This window comes from Rhinoraja longicauda, chromosome 11 (genome assembly GCF_053455715.1).
Source record: "Rhinoraja longicauda isolate Sanriku21f chromosome 11, sRhiLon1.1, whole genome shotgun sequence".
Classification (NCBI taxonomy): domain Eukaryota; kingdom Metazoa; phylum Chordata; class Chondrichthyes; order Rajiformes; family Arhynchobatidae; genus Rhinoraja; species Rhinoraja longicauda.
Genome location: NC_135963.1, coordinates 32,632,225 through 32,647,624, shown reverse-complemented (window position 1 = coordinate 32,647,624; position 15,400 = coordinate 32,632,225). Strand labels below are relative to the sequence as shown.

The window sequence follows — 15,400 nt, the reverse complement described above, 5'->3', positions numbered from 1 at the left end:
CCAAAGTCCTTTCCCATTTCCTTCAAACTACAAAGGACAATTTTTGTTCTTATTATACATATCATCAGTACCTTTATCGAGGCGAATTTATTTACTTGCGACTTCTCTCTTAGGAAATCAAGTATTTCCAGTTCCCCGGGGAGCTGTTGATGAGGATGCTGAAAATGTTAATTCTTCCGCTGGTGGTATCGAGGTCAGTGAAAACTTGCCCCAGCAGCCATTGTCTGTTGCACATCCTTTCCCATTCACAATAAATATTAGAAAGTATCCATCTATGTCAGGCCTTTTTCTAATCCCCTTTCATAACCTGTGTCAATTTAGCTGAGTAGATTGGCACCAGTCCCAGGCTGCTACTCTGCCTTTTGACAAAGTCACTTGCAAAGTTGCTCTGTTCTGGTGGTGCAAGGATAGAGAGTCAGAACTGTCCCATGTCGCTGGACTAATATGTGATTCAAATGTAGTGCCCCCTCACTGCCATCCTCACAATGGGCATCACAGAGTTCATGTAAGTGAGAATGATGGGTGGATTAGATTGCGGACAGTTTTACTCTGTTGAATTGTGCTTGGCATTGGGTTGGGAAAATCAGAATTTACAGTATGTCAGTTGGGACCTGCATAACTCTTAGCAGAAGACAGCTTTCATTCTACTTCAAATTTCCTATTTCTGGTCTGATGGAAACGCTTCTGTTGTACAACTGCATACTTTTAAAAGGAAGGCGACCGTGCAATGCAAGAGATCCAGGTCATTGGTGCAATCTTGTCAAGCAGCATTAAGTTGTGTGCGTCTGAATTTAGTGATTGATTTTTTACTGTCACTCATTCGCTGTAGTGGAATCTTCATCAGTGATAGTAAACTAGGGGTTGACATCATAGCATCTGGTTGACTTTGTTAAACAGGACGTACTGTCTGTCAGAATGTGACTTGATTCAAGGTATAAACTAACCATGGTATTGAATGGGAAACGGGTAGATAAAGCAAATAACTAAATTGTAGAGCTTGTATTGCTGTCAAAACATGACACTGATTTACTTTTGCAATACAGTCATTTTGATGTTTTGTAGCCAAACAAAGCAACCAATTTCAGCACAGCACAGTCCAACGGAGCAACTGAAATAATTAATCAGGTGATGGCATTTTGGTGATATTGGTTGTCACCCAGGACATCAGAAGATTTCTTCTTTCTTGGTACATTGCTTTGTCTTTTACTGTGATAGATCGATGAGATGAGATATCATCTCATCCAAATACAGCTCTTCTTCAATATTGTGCTGAAATTTCAGCTTGAGTATCTCACTAAAGATCTGCTGTTGACAAACTCAGCCTTTGAACCCAGCAGCAATACTTGAGCCAAGCAGATATCTGCACACTGCAAGCACTGGATAATTTCTTTCTAACTTAAGAAGATGTTCAAGATTCGATGCCTGCAGCTATGGTAGCCACAGGGCATAGAGGCAACAAATCAAGGTGCCCAACCTATCACCTCCAATAGTTTTCTCAGTAACTTCCCTTTGTCGTGTAATCAAGACTGTTGCTACTGATTTTCATAATCCTTAGCTCCAATCGTAGGTTCTTTAAATAATGAATCTAATGCCTAGCTGTATCTGGATGATATTCAAGTCTAAAATAACACGGAAGGTGGAAATCCCACAACTATATGTCAATAATGATGATCTACAGCAGGGAAAAGATGAATGATATCTCCTTGGTATCGAATGACATCCATATCATGCATTTCCATTCATAAATATCTTGCAGGTTTGGAGCGCAGGTTACAGTTCCGATCATTCCATTTCAGGAAGGATGTGGAGGTTTTGGAGCAGGTGCAGAAGAGGTTTACCAAGATCTAAATGGATTAGAGTGTATTGGCTATAATGAGAGGTTGGATAAACTTGGATTGTTTCTTTCTAGGCTGTTGGCAGCTGAGGGGAGATCTTATAGAAGTGTATTAAACTGTGAGAGGCATTGACAAGGATAGATTTTTTTCGCAGGGTGGGAATGTCAAATATCAGTGGGCTTAGTTTTATTATGAGTAGAAAGTTTGAGATATAGGAGATATAGACCACATGTGAGACTTTTCATACTAGGGAAATTAAAAATAATGGTTCTTTATTGTCACATGTAACTAGGTGTAGTGAAATTATTTTTATTTGCATACAATTCAGTAAAAGTCTTACCATACACAGATTACATTGAGGCAGTACACAAGAGTTTACAGTGCCAACTGGTATACTTTGTGAAAGACATTTGGAGTTGGTGAGAAAGGCTGCTTTGTTCACAAGCCATATTTAGTCAAACTGGGTATAGAGAGCCTGGGCCCTTGCTAACAAGGTATGGTGGCACATGGTTTTAGAAGCCAGATGACAGAACCTCCAGGAAGGCAGCCAATCAGTCCCTTCTGTGCCATCAACTCCTTACTGGAAAGTAAAGGTTGCACAGTTAAGAGGTTAGAGGAAGGGTGGGGGTGGTTCAAGTAACTAGGGTGGTACTACAGGCGTCCTTTTGCCAGTTCTACAGCTGCCAATGTACGAAGCACAAGTACCCAGCTGGCAAGGGATCAGAGGGCACCCAACAACCAGGAAATCTCCATGTTCCCTGGCCAAGAGTTGGCACCAGATAAGAAAATAGCAAACACAATACATAGCAAAATACAAAATGCTAGAGGTACTCTGCGGGCCAGGTAGCTTCCGTGGAGGGAATGGACAGGCAACACCTCAGGTCGGGAGTTCTCCTCAGAAGCAAATGTACTTGGCATTACCCAAACGCTTACATTACACAAGCATTTAAGTGAATAACTCTGGCATCTCCCACTTATAGCACCTGCCACATCAGCAGCAATTGTTGCTATGACAGCCAGCCTACTCCCAGACACCAACTCCTGGATATGGCCACATTTTGCTTTAAAAAAGAAAAATTAGGCTAGTCAGGCATATCAAGAGGTTTAGACAACAATAAACACTTCTTTCCTTTACACATTAACCTAGTTTAGGTTTTAAAATGATTAGACTTCTCCATGGCAGGGTTTGGAAACTCTGCGAACAAACAGGCTCCAGGCAGTTACTGAATAGCAAAGTTCACAGATAAATTTTTACTGAGAACTTTTTTTCTCACCTTTTTCTCTGTTGCTTTCACCTATGTTTTTTTTTTTCTTCCCTGTTTCACTTTCGCATACTTTGACATTTTAAAATGAGGAAATAAGTAGACATGTAATTGTGGCACAATTGATAGTTTGGGGAATTGTAGTGCCCCGCTAACAAATGACACAACTCAGAGAATGGTGGGCCATGGAAGAGGTGGCTGGCTCATGCACTGAGTACAGGAATGCTGATTCATTTTAAATCCACAGAAATCAGATGGACCTGGTTCTGGCAGGTACAAAGATTATGTTGTGTTTGAGGTACTTGCCTTATTCTATAAATTAGATTCAGTATGGACTTGGGTCTGTGTTTAAACATCTGAAGGGATGGGGGGTGAATGCTCCAGATTTATTTCTTCAAAATTGGCTTTCTTTTGGTAAATCAGTGCTTCTTCCAGGACATCCACCAAAGATTCCAGCTTACAGTCTCTTGTGTCTCCTCTGGCTATTTTGTTGCCTTCCCCAAGAGATCCCAAGAGATTATGTGACTTCTTGTGGATAGTGAAGAGCATAAGTTTTTTGTTTATCATCCTTTTGTGTTCTACAAAATTGTCTGTACAGATGAAGTGTCTTGTTCATATGTGTTGTTTGGCAAGTGAATATTACGAGTCATTTCCATAGTGTTCACAAAATTACAATCCTATTTGTTGATCTAGTTGATAGCCTTTATACTCAACACAAGGTACAAAAGGCCATGATTTTATGGAACTTGATTCAGTAATTAATTTTGTACATTGACTTAGCTTCTTATAACTGGAAGTGTGCTTTCCTTTTAACCTGAATTAAGCATCAGCAATGCTGAGTATTAGTTCCTTAAAGTTTGCCCGTACCAATCAAACAGTTACATTGTTACCTTAAGAAGGTTAAATTGGAAGTGTCAGTGTTGCAGTTGAACAAAGGGGACTATGAAGGCATGAGAGAGGAGCTGGCTAAGGTAGATCCTAGCAGGATTGACGGTGGAACAGCAATGGCAGGAATTTCTGAGCATAATCCGGAAGACACAGGATCATTTCATTCCAAAAAGGAAGAAAGATTCTAAGGGGAGTAGGAGGCAACCGTGGCTGACAAGGGAAGTTAGGGATGGAATAAAATTAAAAGAAAAGATGTATAATACAGCAAAGAGTAGCCAGAAGCCAGAGGATTGGGAAACTTTCATAGGGCAACAGAAGGTAACAAAACGGGCAATACGAGCTGAAAAGATGAAGTACGAGGGGAAGCTGGCCAAGAATATAAAGAAGGACAATAAAAGCTTCTTTAGATATGTTAAGCGAAAAAGAGTAGCAAAGTCAAATGAGGGCAGACACTGGTGAAATTATTATGGGTAACAAGGAAATGGCAGAAGAGTTGAACAGGTACTTCGGATCTGTCTTCACTAAGGAAGACACAAACAATCTCCCAGAGGTACTAGAGGACAGAAGATTTAGGGAGGTAGAGGAACAGAAATAAATTTTCATTAGGCGAGAAATAGTATTGGGTAGACTAATGGGGCTGAAGGATGATAAAACCCCTGGGCCTGATGGTCTGCTGGGTGGCAGTGTAAGCTGTGAAGCGGATGTTAAGAGGTTGCAGGGTGACCTGGACAGGTTGAGTGAGTGGGCAGATGCATGGCAGATGCAGTATAATATAGAAAAATGTGAGGTTATCCACTTTGGCGGCAGAAACAAGGAGGCAGATTATTATCTCGATTTATTCACAAAATGCTGGACTAACTCAGCAGGTCAGGCAGCATCTCGGGAGAGAAGGAATGGGTGACGTTTCAGGTCGAGACTCTTCTTCACGAAGGATGAGAGGGGATCTTATAGAAACATATAAAATTATAAAAGGACTGGACAAGCTAGATGCAGGAAAAATGTTCCCAATGTTGGGCGAGTCCAGAACCAGGGGCCACAGTCTTAGAATGAAGGGGAGGTCATTTAAAACTGAGGTGAGAAAAAACTTTTTCACCCAGAGAATTGTGAATTTGTGGAATTCTCTGCCACAGAGGGCAGTGGAAGCCAAATCACTGGATGGATTTAAGAGAGAGTTAGATAGAGCTCTAGAGGCTAGTGGAATCAAGGGATATGGGGAGAAGGTAGGCATGGGGTATTGATTGGGGACGATCAACCATGATCACAATGAATGGCGATGCTGGCTCGAAGGGCCAAATGGCCTCCTCCTGCACCTATTTTCTATGTTTCTAAGTAACAGCAGGCTTTGTAATTCCATAATTCTTGTGGTCTCCATATGAAGATGCAGTGAGTGGTAAACCCCACATGTGTGCTTTGTTAATGAATTATATTTTCAGTTTTGTAAGTTTTGAATATCACCAAAGCAACCTATAACTTAACAGAGATTACATTATTTTAACAATCTAGTAAAGAAATCAAAATGGAAATATCCAGGTGGTGAATCCCAGATGAAATATTTTTCACTTTTTTTTTGTGGATTTGGGAATTTGTATCTGATTATGGTTTAAATACAGTGCATTCAGAAAGTATTCAAACCCCTTCACTTTTTCCACATTTTGCTAAGCTGCAGCCTTATTTTAAAATGGATTAAATTCTTTTTTTATCATCAATCTACACACAACACCCCATAATAAAAAAGCAAAAACAAGTGTTTGGAAATTTTTGCAAAGTAATTAAAAAGAAATAACTGAAATATCACATTTACATAAATATTCAGACCCTTTGCTATGACACTCAAAATTGACCTTATGTTCATCCTGTTTCCATTGATTATCCTTGAGATGTTTCTACAGTCCACCTGTGTTAAATGAAATTGATTGGACATGAGTTGGAAAGGCACACACCCTGTCTATATAAGGTCCCACAGTTGACAGTGCATGTCAGAGCAAAAACCAAGCCATGAAGACGAAGGAATTGTCCGTAGACCTCCGAGACAGGATTGTGTAGAGACACAGATCTGGGGAAGAGTATAAAACAATTTCTGCAGCATTGCAGGTCCCGAAGAGCACAGTGGCCTCTGTCATTCTTAAATGGAAGAACTTTGGAACTGAGCGATCGGGGGAGAAGGGTTTTGGTCAGGGAGGTGATCAAGAACCCGATGGTCACTCTGACAGAGCTCCAGAGTTCCTCTGTGAAGATGGGAGAACCTTCCAGAAAGGCAACTATATCTGCAGCACTCCACCAATCAGGCCTTTATGGTAAAGTGGCCAGACAGAAGCCACTCCTCAGTAAAATGCACATGACAGTCCGCTTGGTGTTTGCCAAAAGGCACCTAAAGGACTCTCAGACCATGAGCAACAAGATTCTCTGGTCTGATGAAACAAAGATTGACCTCTTTGGCCTGAATGCCAAGAGGCACCGCTCATCACCTGGCTAATACCATACCTACGATGAAGCATGGTGGTGGCAATATCATGCTGTGGGGATGTTTTTCGGCGGCAGGAACAGGGAGACTAGTCAGGATTGAGGGAAAGATGAACGGAGCAAAGTACAGAGATTCCTTGATGAAAACCTGCTCTAGAGCATTCTGGACCTCAGCCTGGGGCGGAGGTTCACCTTTCAACAGGACAACAACCCTAAGCACACAGCCAAGACAACGCAGGAGTGGCTTCCTGACAAGTCTGTGAATGTACTTGAGTGGTGCAGCCAGAGCCCAGACTTGAATCCGATCGAACATCCCTGGAGGGACCTGAAAATAGCTGTGCATCAACGCTCCCCATCCAACCTGACAGAGCTTAAGAGGATCTGCAGAGAAGAATGGGAGAAATTACCCAAATACAGGTGTGCAAGCTTGTGGCGTCATACCCAAGAAGACGAGGCTGTAATCGCTGCCAAAGGTGCCTCAACAAAGTACTGAGCAAAGGATCTGAAATTTCTAAAAAACCTGTTTTCACTTTTTTATTATGGAGTGTTGTGTGTAGATTGATGGGTGTCCTAGTGCATCAGTCAATGAAAGGAAGCATGCAGGTACAGCAGGCAGTGAAGAAAGCCAATGGAATGTTGGCCTTCGTAACAGGAGGAGTTGAGTATAGGAGCAAAGAGGTCCTTCTACAGTTGTACCGGGCCCTGGTGAGACCGCACCTGGAATACTGTGTGCAGTTTTGGTCTCCAAATTTGAGGAAGGATATTCTTGCTATGGAGGGCGTGCAGCGTAGGTTCACTAGGTTAATTCCCGGAATGGCGGGACTGTCGTATGTTGAAAGGCTGGAGCGATTGGGCTTGTATACACTGGAATTTAGAAGGATGAGGGGGGATCTTATTGAAACATATAAGATAATTAGGGGATTGGACACATTAGAGGCAGGAAACATGTTCCCAATGTTGGGGGAGTCCAGAACAAGGGGCCACAGTTTAAGAATAAGGGGTAGGCCATTTAGAACGGAGATGAGGAAGAACGTTTTCAGTCAGAGAGTGGTGAAGGTGTGGAATTCTCTGCCTCTGAAGGCAGTGGAGGCCAGTTCGTTGGATGCTTTCAAGAGAGAGCTGGATAGAGCTCTTAAGGATAGCGGAGTGAGGGGGTATGGGGAGAAGGCAGGAACGGGGTACTGATTGAGAGTGATCAGCCATGATCGCATTGAATGGCGGTGCTGGCTCGAAGGGCTGAATGGCCTACTCCTGCACCTATTGTCTATTGTCTATTGTCTATTGTCAGAGAGTTGTAAATCTGTGGAATTCTCTGGCTCAGAAGGCAGTGGAGGCCAATTCTCTGAATGCATTCAAGAAAGAGCTAAATAGAGCTCTTAAGGTTAGCGGAGTCAGGAGGTATGGGAAGAAGTCAGGAACGGGGTACTGATTGTGAATAATCAGCCATGACCACATTGAATGGTGGTGCTGGCTCATAGGGCCGAATGGCCTACTCCTGCACCTATTGTCTATTGTCTATCATACTCTACCATAAAGGCCTGATTGGTGGAGTGCTGCAGATATAGTTGTCCTTCTGGAAGGTTCTCCCATCTTAGAGGAACTCTGGATCTCCGTCAGAGTGACCATCAGGTTCTTGGTCACCTCCCTGACCAAGGTCCTTCTACCCCGATTGCTCAGTTTGGCCGGGCGGCCAGCTCTATGAAGAGTCCTGGTGGTTTCAAAGTTCTTCCATTTAAGAATGATGGAGATCACCGTGCTCTTCAGGACCTGCAATGCTGCAGAAATTGTTTTACACCCTTCCCCAGATCTGTGTCTCGATAGATTCCTGTCTCAGAGGTCTACGGACAATTCCTTCGTCTTCATGGCTTGGTTTTTGCTCTGACATGCACTGTCAACTGTTGGACCTTATATAGACAGGTGTGTGCCTTTTCAAATCATGTCCAATCAATTTAATTTACCATGGTGGACTCCAATCAAGTTGTAGAAACATCTCAAGAATAATCAATGGAAACGGGATGAACCTAAGCTCAATTTTGAGTGTCATAGCAAAGGGTCTGAATATTTATGTAAATGTGATATTTCAGTTATTTATTTTTAATTACTTTGCAAACATTTCTTACACCTGTTTTCGCTTCTTCATTCTGGAGTATTGTGTGTACACTGATGATAATTTTTTTTTTTTTAATCCATTTTAAAATAAGGCCATAACGTAACAAAATGCAGAAAAAGTGAAGGGGTCTGAATACTTTCTGAATGCACTGTATGCGAGTCATTTAGAGTCAGAAAGATTATACATTCCATCAACTCTTTTTGATAGGTGATGATCCTCTCTCAATTCCTTTTTAAATCTTTAAATAAACTTTTATTATTTTTCTTTCAATTGTTTTTGCCCAGCAACCTTGATCAAATCTTTATTGCCCTTACATTGTTTTAAGCATCTCGACCAAATCACATTCAAATGCTGTTCTAGAATCATACTACATTTCAAACTGGTATCGGCATTGGTTTATTGTTGTCATATGTACTGAGATTAAAGTGAAAAACTTTGTTTACATGCTAGCCAGTCAAATCATACTATACATGATTACAATTAAGCAATACACAAGTACATCTGGTAGCACAAAGAGAAAAATACCAAAATAAAATGAAGAAAGAATGCGTCGACTGGGTTTGTATTCACTGGAATTTAGAGGGGATCTTATAGAAACATATAAAATTCTTAAGGGATTGGACAGGCTAGATGCAGGAAATATGTTCCACATGTTGGGGGGTCCAGAACCAGGGGTCACAGTTTAAGAATATGGATTAAGCCAATTAGGACTGAGATGAGGAAAAATCTTTTCATCCAGAGAGTTGTGAATCTGTGGAATTCTCTGCCACCGAAGGCAGTGGAGGCCAATTCACTGGATGTTTTCAAGAGAAAGTTAGAAATAGCTCTTAGGGCATATGGAATCAAGGGATATGGGGAAAAAGCAGGAACAGAGTACTCATTTTGGATGATCAGCCATGATCATATTGAATGGGGGTGCTGGCTCAAAGGGCCGAATGGCCTATTCCTGCACCTATTTTCTATGTTTCTATTGCTTCTGAGTCAGCACATCATAGGTGAGACACTAAACTGAACCTTTATCTGCCTGTTAGGATGAATGCTACTGATCACAGACAAATAAAAAAAGCCAATCCTTCCCCTCTACCTCCAACATGTTTTGTGACAAACCCAGATAACAGCAGTAGATAACAGCAATAGTACCACCAAAGGTAAAATGCACGAACAAAAAGATGTAATTTGATACTCCAAATCAATTCATTGGCAATGTTCTATTGTAAGAAAACCGGGCCCCACCAATCAGAAGACTTTCTTGTATCTTTGATCTGTGCTTCTTAAAGATGTGGTAGCATCTGGATGAGTGCAGAAGAGACTTGCCAGGATGTTGCCTGGAATGGATGTCTTTACTTAATAATACATTGGATAAACTGAGTTTATTCTCACTGGAACATAGGAGGTGTGACCTTATTGGGATTTACATAATTATGAGCGGCCTTTTTTTCTCTGGAGGAATCTAAGAGGAGAGGGCATAGTGCGAGGGGAGAAATTTAAAGATCAGAGCGGCACAGCGATAGATTTGCTGCCTTACAGCGCTTGTGGCGCCGGAGACCCGGTTTGATCCGGACTACAGGTGCTTATCTGTACAGAGTTTGTACGTGCTCCCCGTGACCTGCGTGGGTTTCCTCCAAGATCTTCGGTTTCCTCCCACTACAAGTTTGTAGGTTAATTGGCTTGGTATAAGTGTAAATTGTCCCTAATGTGTGTATGGTAGCGTTAATGTGCGGGGAACGCTAGTCGGTGCGGACTTAGTGGGCCGAAGGGCCTGTTTCCATGTGGGTGGTGGTTTTATGGAATGGTGGAATGGTGTTTGGATCAGAAGAGAGCAGAGGGATATGGGCCTAATGCAGGTGAATGGGATTGGCATAAATGGGCATCATGGATGTTGTGTCAAGGGGCTTGTCTCTGTGTTGTGCAGCTCTGTAACTCTGATGTCCTTCAGATTGTGAGTAAACTATCACCATTAGCATCATCCACCCCACCTCAGATTTAATAAGAACAGGTAATATTTGTAATGTTCCCATTGCTAGTTGCTCTTTGGTGATCCTTTTCGAAAATGGCTAATGCACGGGTGTTAGATCCTTTCCAAGGTTAACTAACTCTCTAACATGGTTGCACTATAAATTGATCACTTCAGGACAAGCTACTGAACATTTGTGGAACTGTATACTTTTGTTGGTCAAGGTGGTTCAAAGAAGAAGGAGGAAAGTTGAGAGGGGGCAAAATACTTCCTCGTGTTTTGAAGCTAATGAATTATTCCAGCTTGAACTAGTTGTCTGAGCTGCTGAAGTTTGGTTTTCCTCCAAACCAAATCCCTGTGATGGCAGATGTTGAATCAACTTTCAAACCTGGATTAAGTTGCGGTTTACATCTGGTAAAGAAAATGAACGTGTTATACTTTATGTGCAGTCATGTCTCTTTGGGACTTTGGGAGGAAAAATAATTCTGAGCCAAATTCTGACTAAATTATAATGATTCAGATTTGGCTTGGTATGATTAATTTCCCTCCACTTGGATTGCTTTGACTTTGAATTTGGCCGGGTTAATTCTCCATATAACATACACAAATCCTGTTGTGTATGAGAGTAGTGCGTTCGGCAGATCGCACCATGGGAACTACACTCGCCCCCCTGCAGGACCTATACATCAGGAGGTGCAGATCAAAAGCAAGCAAGATTATGAGGGACCCCGACCACCCCAGCAACGGACTGTTCCAGCTGCTACGGACAGGCAAGCACCTCCACTGTCACGCTGTGAAAACGGAGAGGATAGGATGGAGTTTCTTCCCACAGGCCATCAGGACTGTTAACTATTATAACTCCAGGGACTAAATTTTCTTTTCTGTATTAATTTTAATTTATATGCTGTAATTGTAACTTTTTTTTTGCACAATCCGCAGGCATTGCCACTTTCATTTCACTGCACATCGTGTATGTGTATGTGACAAATAAACTTGACTTGACTTGTGAGAGGGTGAAATAGAACCTGCTGCATGCAGAAAGATTGGGACAACATACAAGCAGGGACTGATGGGTTGCATGTAACATTTGCACGTGCACAGTGGCACAGCTGGTTCTGTCAGAGGGTGTTGCCTGTGCAGAGTTTTCATGTTCTCCCTGTGACTCCGTGGGTTTCCTCCGGCTGCTCCGGTTCTTATGGAAACATATAAGATAATTAGGGGATTGGACACATTAGAGGCAGGAAACATGTTCCCAATGTTGGGGGAGTCCAGAACAAGGGGCCACAGTTTAAGAATAAGGGGTAGGCCATTAAAACGGAGATGAGGAAGAACTTTTTCAGTCAGAGAGTGGTGAAGGTGTGGAATTCTCTGCCTCAGAAGGCAGTGGAGGCCAGTTCGTTGGATGCTTTCAAGAGAGAGCTGGATAGAGCTCTTAAGGATAGCGGAGTGAGGGGGTATGAGGAGAAGGCAGGAACGGGGTACTGATTGAGAGTGATCAGCCATGATCGCATTGAATGGCGGTGCTGGCTCGAAGGGCTGAATGGCCTACTCCTGCACCTATTGTCTATTGTCTATTTCCTTCCACATCCCAAAGACATGCTTCTGTAAATTTCCCCTAAAGTGTAAGGAGTGGATGAGAAAGTGGGATAACATAGAACTAGTGTGAATGGGTGATCAATGGTCAGCATGGTTTCTGCAGGCTGAAGGGGCTGAATCCATGCTGTATCTCCAAAAAATAAATTGGTAATAGCCATCTCCAACAAGTAGGACTCTTACTATCTACCTTGACAACAATACCATTGCAATCATCAGATCCCTCAACGACAATCTTGATCCACTGCAATTCACCAATCATTGCAACACGTCCATGAAAGACCCATCTTCCTGGCCTTACACTCAATGCTGGAACATCTAGTTAATGAGGACACCTGCGTCAAACTCCTAATTATTGATTATAGCTCTGTCTTAATGCCTTAATCCTTACCAAACTCTTCTCCACACTACTGGACCTATGAGTCGGCATCACCTTCTGTCTTTTGATCCTCAACCTCTTGACCTATAGACCACAATGAGGTGAGGATAGTGACAAAACATCCCCCACAATAATTCTCAACACCAGTGTCCCACAAAGATCTTGGCTCCTTACTATACCCCCTATACATTCATTACTGTGCAGACAAATTCTGTTGTAACTCCATTTACAAGTTTACAGACGATACACCAAATTGGGCTGAATCTTGAACTTTGACGAGAGGGAGTACAGGAAGGAGACAGAGAGCTTAGTAACATGGTGTCAGGACAGCAACATCTTCCTCAATGTCAGCAAGACTAAGGAGCTAATTATAGATTTTAGTTATAGACTCCTTCTGAAGAAGGGTCTCAACCCGAGACGTAACCTATTCCTTTTCTCCAGAGATGCTGTCTGACCTGCTTTTTGTGTCTATCTTCGGAACGATGTGATGTACATGGTCAACAACATGATGGTGAAGTGGAAATGGCTAAGGTTCCAATGCGTAAATATCACGATCAACGTGTACTGGACCAAGCACACTGTCGCTACGGTAAAGAAAGCACACCAATGCCTCTCCTTCCTCACAAGACTAAGGAAATTTGCAATGTATTCAGTGACCCTTACCAAGTACTATAGATATATGGTAGAATGACACGCGCATGCGCACACGCACACGCACCCCACACACACCCTCTTGGAGTCCTCTTGGAGTTTGCCAAAAGGCACCTAAAGGACCCTCAGACCATGAGAAACAAGATTCTCTGTTCTGATGAAACCAAGATTGAACTCTTTGGCCTGAATGCCAAGCGGCACGTCTGGAAGAAAACAGGCACCGCTCATCATTGGCCAATACCACACCTATGGTGAAGCATGGGTGGTGGCAGCATCATGCTGTGAGGATGTTTTTCAATGGCAGGAACGGGGAGACTAGTCAGGATTGAGGAAAAGATGAACAGAGCAAAGTACAGAGAGATCCTTGATGAAAACCTGCTCCAGAGACTGGGGTGGAGGTTCACCTTCCAACAGGACAATGACCCTAAGCACACAGCCAAGACAATGCAGGAGTGGCTTTGTGACAAGTCTGTGAATGTCCTTGAGTGACCCAGCCAGAGCCCAGACTTGAACCCGATCGAACATCTCTGGAGGGACCTGAAAATATCTGTTCATCGATGCTCCCCATCCAACCTGACAGCGCTTGAGAGGATCTGCCGGGAAGGATGGGAGAAATTACCCATATACAGGTGTGCCAAGCTTGTAGCATCATACCCAAGAGGGCTTGAGGCTGTAATCGCTGCCAAAGGTGCCTCAACAAAGTACTGAGTGAGTAAAGGGTCTGAATACACGTAAATGTGATATTTCAGTTATCTTTAATTACTTTGCAAAAATTTCTAAACACCTGTTTTCGCTTTTTATTATGGGGTATTGTGTGTAGATTGATGATAAAAAAATGAATTTAATCCATTTTAAAATAAAGCTGTAACATAACAAAATGTGGAAAAAGTGAAGGGGTCTGAATACTTTCTGAATGCACTCTACTGATAACGGTTTTCCTGTCCACTCCATGGTTTATGGCAGGTTCAAAACCAAAGGCTTCAATCTTCCAAAAGGAGGAATTTGAAGTTCATGCAAGACTGGAGGCTGGACCTGCAGCTCCAATGCAAGGGCAGGGAGACACTGAAGTTATGAAAGAGAGGTGCATCTGAATATTGACAGTTCAACTAATGCACCTCCCTTATGTTTCTTTCTCACACACCAATCCAGAAAGGGTCACCATCACCTTGATCATATTTTCCACATCCCACCCCATCATTACTTGGGCAGATTTTAGGAGGCAGCAATATGACCAAGAACTTTGGAGTAAAAAAAGGGAATTGGAGATGCAAAGCATTTTGGAAAGGTCAAAGGTGAGGATTTTGAAGGAGAATTGGTGAGAGCTGCTTTGCGAGGAAGGGGGCCAGAGCTTGACAGAAGAAAGTGTACAAACATGTCACCTTGGTCAGTCAGCTCTCCCAGGCAACATGGAAACTGTGGCAATGCCCTCACTGGTCTGGTGCCATGGCCCACGCGCTGTCAAATCGCAGTGTAGCAGTCTTTAGAGTTTCATGCAGTTGGGCACACAGACAATGGAAAAAAGTGACGAGGAGGTGAGAATATTTCAAAACATTATATGCAATGGAAACCCCACACTTATAGACTACCGATTGCTCAGAGAATTTGTTGTTTTTGTTTGCATGGAATGTAAATTGACATATACAGGAGGAAATACTGCATTTTGATAATAATATGGTTTTAGCAAAACCATTTTCCCTGTAAGGCTTTAATTCTGCTTGAGTTTTGGAGCAAGTCGCTCCAGACATTGTAGAGAACTATGAATTCATCATGACTGATCATTAATACTTAACTGCTGCTTGGGAAGATTATTTATATTTTCTAATCGCTAAAATCTCACATTTATTCATAACCATCTGTCAGGATGAGTTTAATACGGTTTTTAATCTGTTGGAGATGATTTTAATGTTATAAGCGGGGTAACGGATATTGAGTAGCAAATATGCTGCACTGTAGGATACAAGGCAATGGCTGAGACATTCCAGTGACTCCTTGCCTCGCCTAAGTTGTGCATATTACCAGTAGATGACATAACAATATCAAGCAAAAGAAGTTTACGAATATAGTTTGATAAGTTTTGTCACCTGCATGATAATTAGGTATTCTTTTAGAATGGCATTTGACTGAGACAACAGAATAAATATCAGTAGCTACAGCACTTTGTGTAGATCTAAGCTGTGCCAGTCCTTTTGAGGGATGCACTGAACATTCCTTTATTCAGTCTCACTCATATCTTCACACCCACCCCCTCACCTCTTTTTCCAGTTCATT

General features: G+C 42.3%; 1 protein-coding gene across 1 annotated transcript in view; it reads left to right on the top strand.

Annotated features, from left to right (window-relative positions):
- Window positions 1-15,400, top strand: part of slc1a7a (solute carrier family 1 member 7a) — a 55,376-nt gene that overhangs the window by 1,864 nt on the left and 38,112 nt on the right. The window contains exon 2 of the mRNA XM_078407345.1: window positions 114-193. Coding sequence (XP_078263471.1) covers window positions 114-193 — 80 coding nt within the window. The remainder of the gene's footprint in view (window positions 1-113; window positions 194-15,400) is intronic.